The sequence below is a fragment of the Coregonus lavaretus genome (assembly GCF_964263955.1).
Source record: "Coregonus lavaretus genome assembly, chromosome: 19".
Taxonomy (NCBI): domain Eukaryota; kingdom Metazoa; phylum Chordata; class Actinopteri; order Salmoniformes; family Salmonidae; genus Coregonus; species Coregonus lavaretus.
Genome location: NC_140006.1, coordinates 35,721,326 through 35,739,622, shown reverse-complemented (window position 1 = coordinate 35,739,622; position 18,297 = coordinate 35,721,326). Strand labels below are relative to the sequence as shown.

The 18,297-nt window shown below is 42.6% G+C and overlaps 1 protein-coding gene and 1 pseudogene across 4 annotated transcripts; one reads left to right on the top strand and one right to left on the bottom strand.

Annotated features, from left to right (window-relative positions):
- Window positions 1-5,584: 5,584 nt before the first annotated feature.
- On the top strand, window positions 5,585-11,955 carry LOC311146605 (H-2 class I histocompatibility antigen, Q8 alpha chain-like). Of its 3 annotated transcripts, none has more exons than XM_084183129.1 (10): window positions 5,585-5,760; window positions 6,537-6,794; window positions 6,879-7,172; window positions 7,398-7,688; window positions 7,913-8,056; window positions 8,572-8,628; window positions 8,741-8,764; window positions 8,964-9,023; window positions 9,356-9,385; window positions 10,534-11,955. In XM_084183129.1, exons 1-10 carry the CDS (start codon window positions 5,685-5,687, stop codon window positions 10,572-10,574), a joined length of 1,275 nt encoding a protein of 424 aa, XP_084039255.1. In that variant the 5' UTR covers window positions 5,585-5,684; the 3' UTR covers window positions 10,575-11,955. The 3 variants fall into 3 exon arrangements, with proteins under 3 accessions (XP_084039255.1, XP_084039256.1, XP_084039257.1); XM_084183130.1 differs by having other exon boundaries at window positions 10,517-11,955; XM_084183131.1 differs by lacking the exons at window positions 8,572-8,628; window positions 8,741-8,764; window positions 8,964-9,023; window positions 9,356-9,385; window positions 10,534-11,955 and adding an exon at window positions 8,325-8,563.
- Window positions 11,030-15,539, bottom strand: LOC311146604 (annotated as a pseudogene). Its single transcript has 10 exons — window positions 15,312-15,539; window positions 14,997-15,058; window positions 14,776-14,904; window positions 14,179-14,265; window positions 13,785-13,954; window positions 13,324-13,391; window positions 12,959-13,125; window positions 11,715-11,797; window positions 11,450-11,602; window positions 11,030-11,348 (listed from the first exon to the last, which is right to left on the bottom strand). The product of its transcript is annotated as an uncharacterized misc_RNA (transcript).
- Window positions 15,540-18,297: the final 2,758 nt, after the last annotated feature.

Genomic DNA, 18,297 nt, shown 5'->3' with positions numbered 1-18,297 from the left:
AATGAGAAGCTTGTAGAGTGGAGTTGGAAAAGAGGAATTCGGACAATAGTAGTGTGGAAGAATGGAATGAAAAATAAGTGTTGATAATTGAAGAGGATGAGAGTATGTCGGACAAGGATTTGTTTCTTGTTGGGATGCGATTATTATTATTTTTTTGATGAGGATGTTTATCTGGGAAATCCTATTGGTTTTAGAACAGGGTGAATCTTATGTTGGGAAAAGTTCAATTAATCAGAGTGACCAGGAGTGGGCTTGTCCTGAATAATTGTGTGTCTGAGGAACCGAGGGAGAGGGCAGTGGGCCTCACAAAAATCGACTCACCTGAAGTATCGTGCTTCGAACTCCGGATGAGGCAGCTGTTAAGGGGGGGGGATAACCTTGCGACTGGAGTCCCAGATGTATTTAGTGCCAGTCATCTGAACCGCATTGTGAAAGGAAGAAAGTTTCTCGTTTCTATTGTTAAAAAAAAAATGATAAGCACTTTCCTACGCATGTAAAGTTGGGTTATATGAGGTGCGCACTACGCAGTGATGGCTTTTGTCCCCAAACCATAACAGTGTAAAACATTGTAAAGGATTTTACAATGTTTCAAGTGTGTGCAGACAGGTGGAGTATACAGAAGATCAGAGTGAAGAACGTCCGTGTTGCAATTGTGGTGGGGATCATGACCCAGAGTTTGTGGAGTGACCTATAAGGGTGAAGGAGGTTGAGGTGGCAAAAGTTAGGGCAGTCCATCGGCTCTCCTACGCGGAGGCAATAAAAATAATTGAGAGAGGAAGTGAAGTTGAAGAAATGGTAGTGGATGCACCAACGTCCAGAGTTAATAGGCTTATTTGTCAACCAAGAGAACCAGACATGCTGAATGTAAATAAAGTGGATTTTGTGGCATTCATTGCAAATGCGATAAACTGTACGGCTCAAGTAGAACCTCCTGAGTGGCGCAGTGGTCTAAGGCTGTGCCACTAGAGATCCTGGTTCGAATCCAGGCTCTGTCGCAGCCGGCCGCGACCGGGAGACTCATGGGCGGCGCACAACTGGCCCAGCGTCGTCCAGGGTAGGGGAGGGAATGGCCGGCAGGGATGTAGGTCAGTTGATAGAGCATGGCGTTTGCAACGCCAGGGTTGTGGGTTCGATTCCCAGGGGGGGCCAGTATTAAAAAAAAAACTTTTAAAAAATGGTATTCACTAACTGTAAGTCGCTCTGGATAAGAGCGTCTGCTAAATGACTTAAATGTTAAATGTAGAAAGAAATTGGATGTCATTGTGGCTGCCGCAGGAAAGTATCTGGGACTTCAGGAATTCACAGCGGAAGATTTGCAAGGGTTATTGTCGACGGAAGATGTGCCGCCCTCCAAGGCTCCTGAGCCTGTGTAACAAATGGGATCAGACATTGATTATTGATTTCAACAGATGAATCAAGGAGCATGTTGATGAGTGATCTTTGGGTAGTCAGTATGAGTATTTTTTATCCACATTTGAGTATTTGGGGATCTTTTATTTTCATCCCGCACAGTTGGTGGCGACAATAAATATTTTTGCGTGTAGTTCGACATAAAACCCAAAGAAGAATTATTCTCATCAGCAGCCTATGCTTTAGCTTAATGCACCCATTTATTAGCCTATCTTAAGGACATTATCAACATAAATATTTATCTTATTAATTGTCTGTTATAATCATTATATGGGAATAATAGGCATTTTATCGAAGAAAATGTAACCTATTTCCTAACAGCCATTTTCATGTGCTGTCATGAACCCTGCGTCCTGAGTGGCGCAGTGGTCTAAGGCACTGCATCGCAGTGCTAACTGTGCCACTAGAGATCCTGGTTCGAATCCAGGCTCTGTCGCAGCCGGCCGCGACCGGGAGACTCATGGGCGGCGCACAATTGGCCCAGCGTCGTCCAGGGTAGGGGAGGGAATGGCCGGCAGGGATGTAGCTCAGTTGATAGAGCATGGCGTTTGCAACGCCAGGGTTGTTGGTTCGATTCCCACGGGGGGCCAGTATAAAAAAAATATGTATTCACTAACTGTAAGTCGCTCTGGATAAGAGCGTCTGCTAAATGACTAAAATGTAAATGTAAATGTCCTGAGTCGGTTCCTGCCTGTGTTGCCGTTTTTCTGCTCTGAATCTCCTGTTTCCTGAAGGTTCTTGAACGCTCCCTGCCTGGTTGCCGGGCGACGTTGCTAGGCGGGAGATCTCCCGATTACCCGTACTTGCATCTCATCAGCGATCTGCACACCTGGTCCTGATCATCACTCTTCATAAACTCTGACCTGACATCCATTCCCTGCCGGATCGTTAGCCATGAACAGTATGTTTGTCAGCGTATCAGCCTCTGAGTTACTATCGTTAGTTTTGTTGTTTTGCACCTTGTTGGCTTGCCGTGTACTTACCTCCGTTTGTTTCTATCTACAGTCATTCTCCCGGGACCTTCACCCAACCCCTGCCTGGTTGTCGGCGGCTGCCGAGCCATCATTGGATCTGCCACTTCACCTCCACCAACTCATCTCCGCCACCCGCTCTGTCCCCTGGATTATTCTGCATCGTTTTTTGAATCTGTTAATAAATACTCACCTTCGTTCAACTCACCTTGTCCTGGTCTGCTTCTGGGTTCTGGCTTAGAAAACCGTGACATGTGCTATATAAATACATGTAAAAACGTAGCCTAAATGCTGAGGATATGGTTTTTGCAAGCACCAACATCTCTCTTGAAAAAGTTGACAATCCCAAAATGCGCACATTCATTCAACACGTGTAAAGAACGGAGGCGCCTTCTGGTAAAAAACAAGAACTGAAAACATCTCCGTAATAACGGACGAATCCACTGGCACACAATACCAATATGTGCTATATATTTTGTAGGAGAGCTGGGTGAAGACGTTTAAAGTTGTTCTGGCTGATACAATGTATTTACAGGCAGTGAACTATTCAACAGTGTCAGAATATCATTCAGAGTGCCTGCGCTTTTACCTTTTGCTTTTTGGAGGCTGAGAAGCGTTTCTCCAAATACTGCTGTCTTAGAGTTGGATTAGTTGTTGGGTTGTTATTTCTATAGCAAATTAAAATAGGCTAACCATTTACAGAGCATTCGGAAAGTATTCAGACCTCTTCCCTTTTTCCACATTTTGTTACTTTACAGCCTTATTCTAAAATGGATTTTAAAAAAAATAATCCTCATCAATCTACACACAATACCCCATAATGACAAAGCGAAAAGAGGTTTTCAGAATTTTTGCAAATGTATTAAAAATAAAAAACAGAAATACCTTATTTCCATAAGTATTCAGACCCTTTGCTATGAGACTCGAAATTGAGCTCAGGTGCATCCTGTTTCCATTGATCCTCCTTGAGATGTTTCTACAACTTGATTGGAGTCCACCTGTGGTAAATTAAATTGTTTGGACATGATTTGGAAAGGCACACACCTGTCTATATAAGGTCCCACAGTTGACAGTGCATGTCAGAGCAAAAACCAAGCCATGAGGTTGAAGGAATTGTCCATAGAGCTCTGAGACAGGATTGTGTCGAGGCACAGATCTGGGGAATGGTATCAAAACATTTCTGCAGCATTGAAGGTCCCCAAGAACACAGTGGCCTCCATCATTCTTAAATGGAAGAATTTTGGAACCACCAAGACTCTTCCTAGAGCTGGCCACCCGGCCAAACTGAGCAATCGGGGGAGAAGGCCCTTGGTCAGGGAGGTGACCAAGAACCCAATGGTCACTCTGACATAGCTCCAGAGTTCCTCTGTGGAGATGGGAGAACCTTCCAGAAGGACAACCATCTCTGCAGCACTCCACCAATCAGGCCTTTATGGTAGAGTGGCCAGACAGAAGCCACTCCTCAGTAAAAGGCACATGACCGCCCGCTTGGAGTGTGCCAAAAGGCACCAAAAGGACTCTCAGACCATGAGAAACAAGATTCTCTGGTCTGATGAAACCAAGACTGAACTCTTTGGCCTGAATGCCAAGTGTCACGTCTGGAGGAAACCTGGCACCATCCCTACGGTGAAGCATGGTGGTGGCAGCATCATGCTGTGGGGATGTTTTTCAGCGGCAGGGACTGGGAGACTAGTCAGGTTTGAGGTAAAGATGAACGGAGCAATGTACAGAGAGATCCTTGATTAAAAAACCTGCTCCAGAGAGCTCAGGACCTCAGACTGGGGAAAAGGTTCGTCTTCCAACAGGACAACGACCCTAAGCACACAGCCAAGACAATGCAGGTGTGGCTTTGGGACAAGTCTCTGAATGTCCTTGAGTGGCCCAGCCAGAGCCCGGACTTGAACCCGATCAAACGTCTCTGGAGAGACCTGAAAATAGCTGTGCAGCTTCCCATCCAACCTGACAGAGATTGAGAGGATCTGCAGAGAAGAATGTGAGAAACTCCCCAAATTCAGGTGTGCCAAGCTTGTAGCGTCATACCCAAGAAGACTCGAGACTGTAATCGCTGCCAAAGGTGCTTCAACAAAGTACTGAATACTTATGTAAATGTGACATTAATGGTTTAAAATAATAATAATATGGCTAAAATTTCTAATAACCTGTTTTTGCTTTGTCATTATGGGGTATTGTGTGTAGATTGATGAGGGGGAAAGAAACTATTTAATCAATTTTAGAATAAGACTGTAATGTAACTAAATGTGGAAAAAGTCAAGGGGTCTGAATACTTTCCGAATGCACTGTATGTTCTGAAAATAGTCTACATTACCCCCTCTACATTTTCTGATATAAAAATGTCCATCATACCTATATGTTAAGAACAGACAATGAATATGATTGACATTGTCTCGTTATGTAGCCTCAGGATGATACTGTTTCGCTATATCCTCCACAACCTTCTAATGTAGAAGCATTATTCTGAGACCGCATAACGTATTTATTTTTATGGCTGTCTTTCCATTTATAAAGCATAATCATTTCAAACCTTGCTTACATTTGTACATTCTACATTTACGTCATTTAGCAGACGCTCTTATCCAGAGCGACTTACAGTTAGTGAATGCATACAGGGTTTATTATTATTGTAATTTTTTTTCATACTGGCCCCCCGTGGGAAACGAACCCACATCCCTGCCGGCCAAACCCTCCCCTACCCTGGACGACGCTGGACCAATTGTGCTCCGCCCATGGGTCTCCCGGTCGCGGCCGGCTGCGACAGAGCCTGGACTCTAACCAAGGCGATGCAGTGCCTTAGACCACTGCGCCACTCGGGAGTCATGTGTCTCTCTGTTATGCGTGGGAATACTTGGGAACAGATTACTTTAAATTAAAATCACATGGAGCTGATTTCCTGGTGTTTTTAGTCTTTTATGTCCAACAATGAAAATTCAAGAAAAATAAAATAAGAAGTGTTTTGTTTTGCAAGAAAAATAAAATAAGAAGTGTTTTGTTTTGCTCAGAAGACTTGGCAGGTCAAATAGAACCACCTGCGGGCCAAATTCGGCCTGCAACCCGCCAGTTGGGGAACCCTGGTCTAGACTGGCTATTCCTTTGTGATAAATAAACTATCATAAGGATATTCACCTACCAACAAGTGACTGTAATATTATTTGACAAGTAATTGGCTCAAACTCACTGAAAAATATATATTTTGGGAGGGGCAATCGCGACTGCAGGCAGGCTCCTATCCGCGAGTATGGTGAAAGAGTTTAATGCTAGAATCTACCATAAGTAGCCAACAAAGTGATGAATCCTATCCGATATGTATTAATTGCACTGCTTCTTTGTTCGTTTATTTCGCTAAGTGATGTTAGACTTGCAGGTAAGTTATGTTTTTACAAACATTTGAAAAAGCGTTTTTGAAAAGTGAAAGCAAACGTAATGGGGCTGTTCTGCTAGGCTATAACATTTTAACAAAACGTTTTAAACTCGTTCGTTTTTTTATAGTTCAAATAAGGACTAGGGTACAGAATATCTTAAACATTAAATTACATATAGAATAGATTCTAGCTATGTACTCTACTAAAAAGCTAGAAAAATACTAGTTATGCATCGCATTCAGGCTATAAAACAATGGAAACTCAACTAATGTCAGTTTGGATGACAAATCTATAACACATATTTCTATATGAATTTGGTCGGGTTGCCCAAAAAGTTACATATTGTAGCTTTAAGCAAAATATCCATGTCTCTATAATAACGAAAATGAAACCTACAAGCATAGAATAAACTTCAATTAATTTTATTTCACGCTTATACTCTCACCCTCACGTTTATATTATTATCGAAATGTTTAGGCCTGTCTTTTCAGAGAAGAAATCACTTCAATTTATTTTCCAGAGAATTAGAAGAGTGCATATACTGTATGTCTTAGTCTAAGACAGATTAAAAAAAGTATTGCTTTTATAGTCTTGCTTTCATAAATGTATTTCTGATATCCTGTTAATTAATGAAAATATTATATATGCCTACATGTAGCCTATTCTATGATTTTGTTGTTTTTAAATAAATTATGCATTTTAAGTTTATCAGAAGTTCTAATAGGCATTCTCTCGTCATCCATTGTTCTCCCTTTCTCTTAACATCACCCGCTCACAGTGAAACATGAACTTCAGTACGTGTACACCTACTTCAATTCCTCCCACTATGAAGTTTTTGGGTTGTTGGATGGTGAACTTGTGGACTTCTACAGCAGAGGCCTCAATTCCCCTGTACCTAAAAAAAGATGGAATGAAAACGAGACAAGCTTTGGATATTATGAGTGGAAAGAAAGTATTTCATCTCGACAGGACATTAATACGTGTTTTTTATCCAGTGCTGTAGACCTGAAGAGGCACTTTGTAAAACATAACTTAGGTGAGTTGCACCTTTGCTTTCTCAGCGTTGTTTTAGTTCAGTGTACTAAATGCATGTTAATCCTTTCCATCTTTGTCGTATTAGGGGGTGATATTGTGCAGATGAGACTTGGCTGTACTAAATATATAACCACCACTGGAGGCCTTAGCACGGAGAAAGACATTGGCTTTGCTGAGTTTGCCTATAATGGAAACACAGTGCTGCTCCTCAGTCATAACTCAAACATGTGGATTCCAAAAGATGAAGATGCTCAACATATTCACACTATTGCACAAAAATGGAACACCCTGAGCATGAAAGACACTTTCACCAACTTTGTGAATGTTAAGTGTCCTGTGGTACTTGATAGTTTTCGATCATTAGAGAGCAAGAACTCATGTGAGTGTTACTATTGGTTGCACTTTGGTTTTACAAATGTCAAATTTGATTAGCTGTTCCAGATCTTTCAGAACAGTTTTACAGTCATGTAATCCCCACCTGTATGGATCACATTCTTATCACTTCTCCCACTGTCAATCAGTGTCTCTTATCACCTATTTATCCAGGTCTCATATTTATGTTATGTAAGTAACCATGTATTCTTATGCCTCTGCAATGTTGTAGCTGCTCCAAAGGTCTACACTGTCCCTAGTGGCTCTTTAAAACCTGGGTGGGTCAACCTGACTTGTTTAATTACCGGATCCTATCCGAAGTCATCACCCATCGAGATGAATCTGTTTAGGGACAACATCCTCCTAACGGAGATGGAGGGTGTCCATTCATCGGGAGTCAGACCTAACGAAGACCACACCTACCAGCTGAGGAAGACAGTGAGGATTAACGCCTTAGAGTCTGTCGTTTATCGATGTGATGTCAATCATAAAAGCTTCCCTAAACCACGGAATTACACTTGGGGTAAAATTATTTATTCAATTCAATGACTTCAAAGCATGGACATATTGATGTTTGTGAGCAATTAAAATGGTCTCTTTAAGGTCCGAATTTTGATAATGTAGAATTTTTATATGTTGGAGAAATTAATGGGGACACCATTAAAAGATGATTGCACTTCGTACACTTATATAACAACTATGCAGAAACCAATGGAATGACTACTGTGTGTTCTTGTGTGCTTACAGAGGTGAAAAAACAAGAGGAGGAGGAGCGATCACATCTTCTACTGGCTGTCGTTGCTGTCGTTGCTGTTGTTGTCGTTGCTGTTGTTGTTGCTGTTCTGTTTTTCAAAAACAGACGGAGATCTGAGTCTAATGAACATTTGGCTGGTGAGTATAGCCTATTAAACCAAATGAGTGTCAGCCCAACTTAAACATTTGGCTGGTGAGTATAGTCTATTAAACCAAATGAGTGTCAGCCCAACTTAAACATTTGGCTGGTGAGTATAGCCTATTAAACCAAATGAGTGTCAGCCCAACTTAAACATTTGGCTGGTGAGTATAGCCTATTAAACCAAATGAGTGTCAGCCCAACTTAAACATTTGGCTGGTGAGTATAGCCTATTAAACCAAATGAGTGTCCGCCCAACTTTAACAGAGACAAGGGTGCTCAACCGAAGAATACAGTGCATTATATTAACCAAGTTCCATCTCCAAAAAGGTACTAACCATGCTGGTTAATTACTTACTGTCTTTATTTAGACTCATGTTTTGTTAGCAGTCAAATGTGTTAAACACTGGCTTGATCAGAGCCATACAGACTCTTCTCCATGTGGAACCAAACATTGGATGATACTCTACATAGAACTTAGGTTCTGAGACTAATGTGAAAGGATTTTTCCCAGCTCCTAATCCTGAAGAGAATGCTGCACTGAGAGCTCAAGTTGGAGGGAGTTTGACTGGTGAGTTTCATTCTTAGGGTTGGTGTCTCTTTTCCAGGACCTCTGTTTTATATTTGATGCTGATGCATGATAATCATTGCGTTTTAATGTCTTCATGTATTGATTATTTTAGATCCAAGAGGTGATGCCACTTCTGGTAAGTATTCTGTTCATGCTCAGTATTCTTACGAGGTCAATTTGAAAATGATCAACAACAACTAAACAAGTGGTGAAAATAACATAGATGTGTGTATTTCCCTGATGCATCATCTCTCATGACTAATGACATTTTTGATAGATGTGGGTATCCGAAAAAGAATAATGGCATAAAATGTTTTTTTTCTTGGCTGTTGTAGTCAATCTGTCCTCTGAGAGAGATGTTCTTTCAAATGACCCTGATGCTGAAGGTGAAAATGGTGAGATAATCATTTCCTGGCCAAGTAATGAAAAGTTATCTAGCTCTCACAAATAGAGCTAGCTAAAGCCAGAAGAATAATATAGTCGTTGAACATAGCTATAGCCATCAGTCTTGTATGTTTTCCTGGTCATCAATCACTGTTAATTTAGTCAAGGTCCTGACATCAGCGTATAGGGCTCTTTGACGCATTACGCGAACGTGACGTTGGCTTCTAAACAAAAAATGGCTTTATTAAGCCCATGATTTTCCTTCACTACAGTACACTATACTACTATAATACTACTGTACTATACTACTAATATTGATTTCTGCCTTTGCTTATCATTTTAGATGAAGCCTATGGGAGTTGTAGAAGCTCTGGTGAGTATTGCAGCAGTAGCTAAGTTTCCATCCACTTGTCGAAAGTTTTTCAAGTAAATTATTTTCTACTCGCGTAAAAAAGATATGCACCAGCAGAGGTGTGTTTCCATCAAGCTGGCTTGTTGCAGATAGAAAGCAGTGGGTAGATGAAGTGCACATATAAAGAACTTTGCATCATGTCTTTTCATGTACCGAATAAAAAAACAAAGTTCAATGTGTTTCCATTGCATTTTCAACTATACTGATGGTTTTGTCACAAATTGTGTTCTGATATAGCAAACATGCCCAATCTGGCCTTGGTGCATGCTCTCTAGACAACAGTTTTCAGATAGGGTGGGCTACATGGGCTGCCCAATTCTGATCTTTTGCCCAATTATTGGCAAAAGATCTGATCTGATTGGTCAAAAGTCCAATTAGTGGCAAAATATCAGAATTGGGCTGCCTGTGTGAACGCAGCCACAATGAGGTTATGGATAAGAGCAAGATATTTTTTGTTGTTGTCAATTAGCAACCAAGCACCGACTATCATGTCACCAGCATAGCCTACAAATAATAATCCTTGATATTTAATTTATTGGAAATTACCATCAAGCTCATCGCCGTGCACTTCCACCATCCTGTGAAGTTCACCTTAATTAATTTAATCTGTAGCCTGATTAACCCTTCATGCTTTTCCAAGTCATAGTGGGAGGACCGCACAACATAGCATCGCGTGACTGCAAATATACAGCGACATAATGGTTATTCTATCAACAATGTTTCCTCTGCCATTTATCACATGATTTAGTTAATCAACAAACAAACGATCCACCCCTGTCGAACTAATTTCGTTTTGTCGACATTTCGGAAAGGTTTGCTGTTTTCCATCAGGCCTGTCGTGGATTTTTTATCTGACAGGTTCTTTACTTGCATAAAAATGGTTGGACAGGAACATAGTGAGGCATAATTAAATACACCACATCTTTGCATGAAAAGTGTATTCTAATGTAGATGTTTGCCCCATGCTGCCAATCATAATAGTTCAAAATATAAAATAATAATCAACAAACATATTTTTTATTGACTGACAGCCCTAGTTCTTATATTAGTGCTATAGTAGCCCACTAACCAATCTTTCTTCCATTCTCACAGATTCAGACCTGTCACAGATTCAAATAACCTAATTGGAATTCAACACAGACCCAGCTGACAACACTCTTATCCGATTGTCAATTTCCAAACGTTTTACGTGCCAACTGAAGATAACCCAGATCATATGATTATGCATTACCTCTGCCTGGGATCAAGTTACCGAGGTAACTGACTACAAGAGGAGCTACGTATCGTCTGCAGCTCAACGCTAACATGGAATACAGTAAAGAATAATGAGGAAATGAAGGGATTGTTTTAGACATTTCCATGTGTCCTGATCGTTGTCTGGCTGTTATCACAGAGCTCATTACTAAGATGGTGATAGATATTTTCAAATGTGACACATCACGGCCTATGCAAATGTTGGGTCTGAAACCTGACATTTCAAGTCAGTCCCGGTGGGAGAGGAGAGCAGAGAGATGGGGCTTTCTTGCACTATAAGACATGGGACCCTACAACGTTCACAGAGCACTTTGTACACCAAAATGTCAGTCAGAACCGATCCAGAACCGCTCAAAGTCCCCCAAATACATCTAAGAGGACATGTGTTGGTGTGGACAGGTGTATATGAATGAGTACATTTGTCAGTGTGAGTTGGCGTATGCTTACCTGGACACAGGCCCCCACACTGAACTTGGCCTGTTGGCCACCAGCCAGGAAAGAGACAAACACGTGTTCCTGTCCCAGGACCCTCACCCCCAGGCTGCGGTTTAAAGACAGGAAGACCGGCCGCAGGGGGGTGGGCGTCTGGCTTTGGCCTCTCCAACTCCACCTTCTGATCCTGGCCCCCGCATCATTCAGACACTGACCTCCTGATGCGTCCAAGCTCAGCCTGGGATACAGACATAGTGACGTTACGGCCAGGACATTTTCCTGAATAAGTACACCTTTTTTATTACCAATAACCAATCACAAAGAGTGGCCCCGTCTTACCAGACATTACTGTTGCCGTGGTAACATGTGGCCCTGCCATCAGATTGGAACAGCGCCCTGAATGGCTGCCCAAGGGAGTGGTCATTGTGTACAATGCATACCCTTCCTCTTCCATCAGAGATTATGACCAGGGCCAAGAAGCCAGAGGGATAGCTGTTTGGCATGATGATAAGGATGGACGATACCCACAACAAAATATGCATTGCCGATTATTAAATGAGTTAAAATCTCCAACAATTAGTTTACTTATGTTGTGAAAGGATACAAAACCTGGGCAGAACCATCTGGGAAGACTGTGAGAAACTTGCTCCCACAGGCATAATACTTCTCCAGAAATCGTGCCCCATCCTGCCAATGCAATCCATATACAAAATGCATTTATCAGTTAAGATAACCTGTATTCATAAGTATTTTCAGGTGTTACCACCAGTGGCGTGTGTTCATGGGCCAAGGGAAGCCAGGCTTCCCAAAAATATTTGACCAATAAATAAAAAATGATAATTGATCTTTCGTCTCTCTCTGTGTTTTCATAATTTTCTATCAATTTGCAAGTGGCTGAATCTCACTAGAGAAATCATCTGAGCGAGGGAAACAGCGCCCCTCTGTCTTAGTATGTGTAGCCCATGTATCTGATGCTGTCTGGACCTAAAGAGTATAACATGTTGCCGCCGTAGCATTTGATTGATTGATGCCAACAAGCGTTTGGCCTTCCTTGATAAAAAACTATAAAAGAACTAGCCAATCAGCGTTGAGCTGAGCTCAACTGTGGGCTGTCCTGGTGCAACAAAACGCCCCCCAAGGGAGGTCACTTTGGATTTGGCTTCAGACCAATCAAATCACTTGTGTTGATGCCCTTTCCTAAGCCATGGATGGAGATGGGGATTTGGACTTGTGGTTTTGACGTAATTCTCTGTACAAGCCAATGATTATGACTGTGATTCTGATCTAACCATAAATTCATATGTTGTGCCACTGACCTGAGACGATTGAAGCTCAATATGTAGCCTAGTAGGCTCACATTAACTAGCTAGCTAACTTAGTGGCTCATTGTTGCCCATGCAAGGAAGTTAGGCTAGCAAGCATTTTAGCTAGGTAGCTTATGACAACAAAAACTAAAAGTGTACCGTATGACAGAGCCATAGACCGTTTTGACAACATGAAAGAGAGGAGGATGGCATGTTTTGTTTTACTTGCGTGAGCGCGCACACACAGAAATCAGTACCATGGACAGCCGCATGATATTTAGCAACATTGATTGGACAAAACTGTTTTTGGTATCTTTACGTTTTTCTTTTGTGTGTATATTAAACTAAGCATATAAAGCCTTGTTGATTTGATGGTCTTTAAATGTTTAAGTTGAAATGGTGCTGGAATAGTGGAGGCAGTGTCTTTGTGCTGACTTGCGGTAACTCTGTGGTTCTAAATCAGCAGTTGTTTAGTAAACTGTCGAAAATATGAACTTGCTTGACCATGCTGCAGGTGATAACTGTTTGTATGCATAATTTGTACCTGATGTGGAGAAATGCCAAACTCAAATGACTCATGGTCATAAAGGGGGTCTCCATTTTCTTTTTCCAGGTCCTCCTCAATCCCAGGATGTTGTGTAACAGTCCACTGTGCCTCTTTGGCTGTACAGGTGGACAGCTGGTAGCTGATGGTCCTAGAGAGGGGTGTGTCTATGAAACAGGACAGCAGAGCAGACAGAGGTCAATGACATTTCAACTCCATCAGTTCAAAGTTAATGGAAATATATGGCTTTTAAAAAATATATATAAAAATGAACATCCTGAATTAACTTAAAGTGATTAATTGATCATTTCCACAGAAAACAGACTCATATTTAAATGTGTGTTTATAAACTGTTGCGTACTCACAGGTATCTGCAGATCGGAGGGTTGACTGTGTGTCCTGGTAGAGTCTCTCTCGCTCTTGCTCCTGCTTTCTGAGGAGGAAGAGGCGGAGTTTGCTAGTGATGTGCTGGATTTCAGTCATTCTGTGTGCAGGACTCAGGAAAGATGGGCTTCACACTTTTGGAACCATTTTGTTAGTCCTAAATTCAAACTCCACCATCCGGCACACAAGGCAAGCTCAATCAAGCACACCTGATTATGCTTATGGGATTGCAGACTATTCTTCCCAATCCCAAAGCATGGAGAACAATAGAGAGTCAGACACTAAGAAAATAATAGCAGATGCAGATTATCCATTAGTAAGGATAACCAATGATCCAATAATATATAGGCAGCAAGCTGCCTTAGGGTCACCAGTTTCCTAGACAGAGAATCAGATGCACATTTGTCCCTTATTTTTACCTTTAATCCATGACCCCTCATACCTGCGCTCCTCTCTGTCCCTGGCCTGGGCCTGCAGCTCCTCCTCCTCTCTGGTTGGCTGATTGTCAGGTAGGAGTGTTGCATCATCCTCCCGATCAGGTCTCTGCAGTGCAAGCCACCTCTCATTGGCCAGCATCTCACAGAGCTGCTGGTACTGGGCACAGCAGAAGAGCTGTGTGTGTGCGAGGGCATGTGCGTGAGATAGGTCATTAAAGAGAGAAATTGAGTAAGGTAGGGTGTGTGTGCATGCATATGGAGTGTGGGGAGGGGCATATCATAAACATCATGTGTCCTGCTTTGTTCCACACTTCCTCTGTTCTAATATTCCCCATCACCTATTCAGGTGATGCTTGTTGCAGGGCGTTTCATTTTACCATCCATGACATCCAGCCTTACCTCAGGGTCCTCTGCAAATGCTGGACCAAGTGGAGGCCTTGCTTTCTCTCCACAGTACTCACACATCACTGGAGAGTCCCTGAGAGGCTGGGGCAGGACAACAGGGGGGAGTGATAAAAGATGATCACACAACGGATCACTTACAATAATACAGAGTTATACACTGTATCCAAAAATGGCTCAGGTGTGCTATTCACAATTTCTATGACATACAGTATATGGGTTGCACATTATATTCATAACATCACAATGCCAGTTGAATTTTTACATTTACGTCATTTAGCAGACGCTCTTATCCAGAGCAATTAGGGTTAAGTGCCTTGCTTAAGGGCACATCAACAGATTTTTCACCTAGTCAGCTCGGGGATTAGAACCAGCGACCTTTCGGTTACTGGCACAATGCTCTTACCCACTAAGCTACCTGCCGAGTGGAAGAGATCTTCCTAGATAGAAGAGCTGGGTTTGAAGGGCGATCCTTTGTGACTTTTCATATTCCGATCATTAGTCCCTGGCTGACACATGGAACTAATAAACTGGACTATGAAGAGATGAGGGAGATTAGGGTGTGGTAGTGGACAGATGGGTAAAGTGTTGTACCTCTGGGAGGACATTCCTTGGGTTTGGGGCTTGGTCCTGGGACTCCCTCTTATATCTAAGAACTCCCAGAAAACCAGAAGTGGGAGGTGGTGGACAATCTAAAGACTGTACATATTCATCTTGTAGCCCCTATAGAGAAAACACATAGGGAGATAAAATAAGTAGTCAGGGAGAGAAGGAGAACAAAACAAGACCTGTCTTAGATTGTACATTTCTCTTACATGGTTATCCATGAGCAGAATAACTTCATTGAGTTCCTGCTCTAACCTAGAAGACTCATCATCTGAAAAATAGACAAATAGACAACATAACCAATTCAGTATGACATGAGACATCGTTCATACACAGCGTTCACATGTAAATCTGTTGCCATTTCTTAAAAAAATTAATAAATAATCTGAGTGGTCTTCTTGCGACTTTGGTTTCAATTAGTGACATTGATCTCATGCATCCTCCAATAATCTCACCCACTCAATTAATCAAAGTTCAAACTAAGCCCAGAACTATACATGGAAGGATATCAAAAACTGTTCCACCTGTCGCTGTGTCTCGCACTTGCTCCTCTCCCTCATTGGGCAGAGTAGTGACATCACCATCACCGTCCATACGCCAGCCTTGATTTTGGACACCTGCAACTTCCGCCTCCATTACTTACTTTTCAGAAAAAGACAGACAGTCACAGAGGTAGACATTTACACACACGGTCATGCATATGCCTATAAATTCATACAATCACTGCAGTGTTGTGCCTGGTCAGACAGCATGTAGCTCAACTTGCTGATGTTGTCAGTAACCGTGGAGATGAAATGGTTGCGCAGGGCTTTCTGGATCTAATATCTAACCAGTTTGCCTGACATTACACATTCCAAAATAAGAGACAGCAATAGCATGCTCAGTCCTAGCAGGTGGGTGGATAAAAGCTAGGTGTATTATTGTTGTAATGTAGTTTATGAAAGTTAAATCAGGAAGGCTGGTCTGAATGCTCCTTTAACTTCATCAAGCAACATAACATAATTCACTCTTTCCTATTATACGGGCATAGTGGGAATGAATACAAACGTATCATCAGCATAGCATCTCGTTCTTTTCCTCTTCCTGTTAGCCATGTGCGCACGCTTGCTGTTACCTATGGGCTCCTTTTTAGCAATCATCACTTTCCTCTCTCTCAACCAATGGGTGTAAACCTTGGGATGTATTTATATGTCAACTTACCCATGTTCTCTCACTTGCTGTGACAACCATCCACCTCTCCACCACCACCAGCTATATTACCCTTAAGGCCCGTCATTGGAACTCCTTTCCCCCTAGCGGGGGGTTTCTATGCCAGCTGCACAGCAAAACGCTAACTGTCATTAGCATCTGACGAGGCCATACCCCAAATTATTTAATACAATTCCATATTGCATTCTGTCTCTGTTATTCATTTTGTTAAACCTGTACTCGATTGAATTGTGATTTATTCGGCCTGTATAACACCTTCACAAACTAACATTATTTTGCCTGGTTGGCCCTGTCCGGGGGTATCGTCGGACAGGGCCACAGTGTCCCCTGACCCACCCCTGTCTCAGCCTCCAGTATCTATGCTGCAATAGTCTATGTGTCGGGGGGCTAGGGTCAGTCTGTTATATCTGGTGTAATTCTCCTGTCTTATCTGGTGTCCTGTGTGAATTTAAGTATGCTCCCTCTAATTCTCTCTCTCTCCCTCTCTCCCTCCCGGAGAACCTGAGCCCTGGGACCATGCCTCAGGACTACCTGGCCTGATGACTCCTTGCTGTCCCCAGTCCACCTGGTCGTGCTGCTGCTGCAGTTTCAACTGTTCTGCCTGCGGCTATGGAACCGTGACCTGTTCACCGGACGTGCTACCTTGTCCCGGACCTGCTGTTTTCCACTCTCTTTCTGTCTCGACCTCTGAATGCTCGGCTATGAAAAGCCAACTGACATTTACTCCTGAGGTACTGACCTGTTGCACCCTCTACAACCACTGTGATTATTATTTGACCCTGCTGGTCATCTATGAATGTTTGAACATCTTGAAGAACAATCAGGCCTTAATGGCCATGTACTCTTATAATCTCCACCCGGCACAGCCAGAAGAGGACTGGCCACCCCTCAGAGCCTGGTTCCTCTCTGGGTTTCTTCCCTGGTTCCTGTCTTTCTAGGGAGTTTTTCCTAGTCACCGTGCTTCTACATCTGCATTGCTTGCTGTTTGGGGTTTTAGGATTGGTTTCTGTATAGCACTTTGTGACATCTGCTGATGTAAAAAGGGCTTTAAAAATACATTTGATTGATTGATTTGTGGGAAAAGTATCCTTCCTGCATTTAGCTTCATTTAAATTGTTTACATAGTAGGCTTACCAATTTCAGTGTCCTACTCTTTGTCCAAATATCCGGTTGACTGTCGCACAGCTTTGACTAGATGGTATACAGCAGTGGTAGGCAACCCTGTTCCTGGAGTGCCGCAGGTACAGGATTTTGTTCCAACTTGGCACCACGCCTGACCAACTGAGCTAATTAATCAGTTCAGTGATTTCCTAAATTCAACACACCTGGTCTTCCAGGTCGGTTAAATCAAAAACATGAAGTGCCTGTGGCGCTCCAGGACCAGGGTTGCCTACCCCTGGTATAAAACTCTACGGGTAGAATTTACTTTTCGTAGCAGGTTAGGAGAATTTACGTAGCAGGTTAGGTGAATTAACGTAGCAGGTTAGGAGAATTAGGTTAAGGTTAGGAAAAGGGTTGGGGTTAGCTAAAATGCAAAAATTCTCCCTGACATGACTTGAACGTGCAGTAAAAAAAAAAAACATAGCTGTATACCATCTAGCCACAACCCACACCCTAATTAATGTCTGTGTAATTGCACGTGATTTAGACAACGCGTTATCCACGCGTGCCAGCTGTGCCAAGGCAATTCATTAAGAAAACAGGTGATTGTCCCAGCGGAATTCAATTGTCCAGAGAATGACTACACTATGTCAACTACAGAGTCCACCACAACCACTGAGACTACCCCTCCCACTGCCGACGCAACGACCATGAAACCCCAGGGGTGCGTTCAGTTCGTGTGTGTGGTTGCTTCCTGGTGTGGTTGCTGCCTGGTGTGGTTGCTGCCTGGTGTGGTTGCTGCCTGGTGTGGTTGCTGCCTGGCGTCTGACCCGCTGGGTGAATGGAGAAAAATAAGAAAGTCTGTCGGTCCTGTTGTTTTTTTGATGAAGAGCAAATACCTACGCATGTGAAGCTTGGTCATGTAAAATATGCTGTAAGAGCTTTCGTCCACAAACCATTGCAGTGTAAGAATTGTAAAGGATTTGGCCATGTTTCAAGTGTGTGCAGACGGACAGAGTATATTGAAGAACGGTGTGTAGAAGCACGACGGTGTTGCAATTGTGGTGGGGATCATGATCCTGAGTTCCTGGACTGCCCTGCAAGGGTGAAGGAGATTGAGGTGGCAAAAGTGAGAGCGGTCAATCGAATCTCCTTAAAATAATTGAGAAAACAAGTGATGCTAGTAAAGATATGGTAGTG

Excerpts from the sequence above, each read along its gene's own strand:
- LOC311146605 (XM_084183129.1), top strand. The coding sequence starts at position 5,685 with ATGAATCCTATCCGATATGTATTAATTGCACTGCTTCTTTGTTCGTTT. Across the intron at positions 7,689-7,912 it reads ACCACGGAATTACACTTGGG|AGGTGAAAAAACAAGAGGAG; the intron begins GTAAAATTATTT and ends GTGTGCTTACAG. Across the intron at positions 8,057-8,571 it reads GTCTAATGAACATTTGGCTG|CTCCTAATCCTGAAGAGAAT; the intron begins GTGAGTATAGCC and ends GATTTTTCCCAG.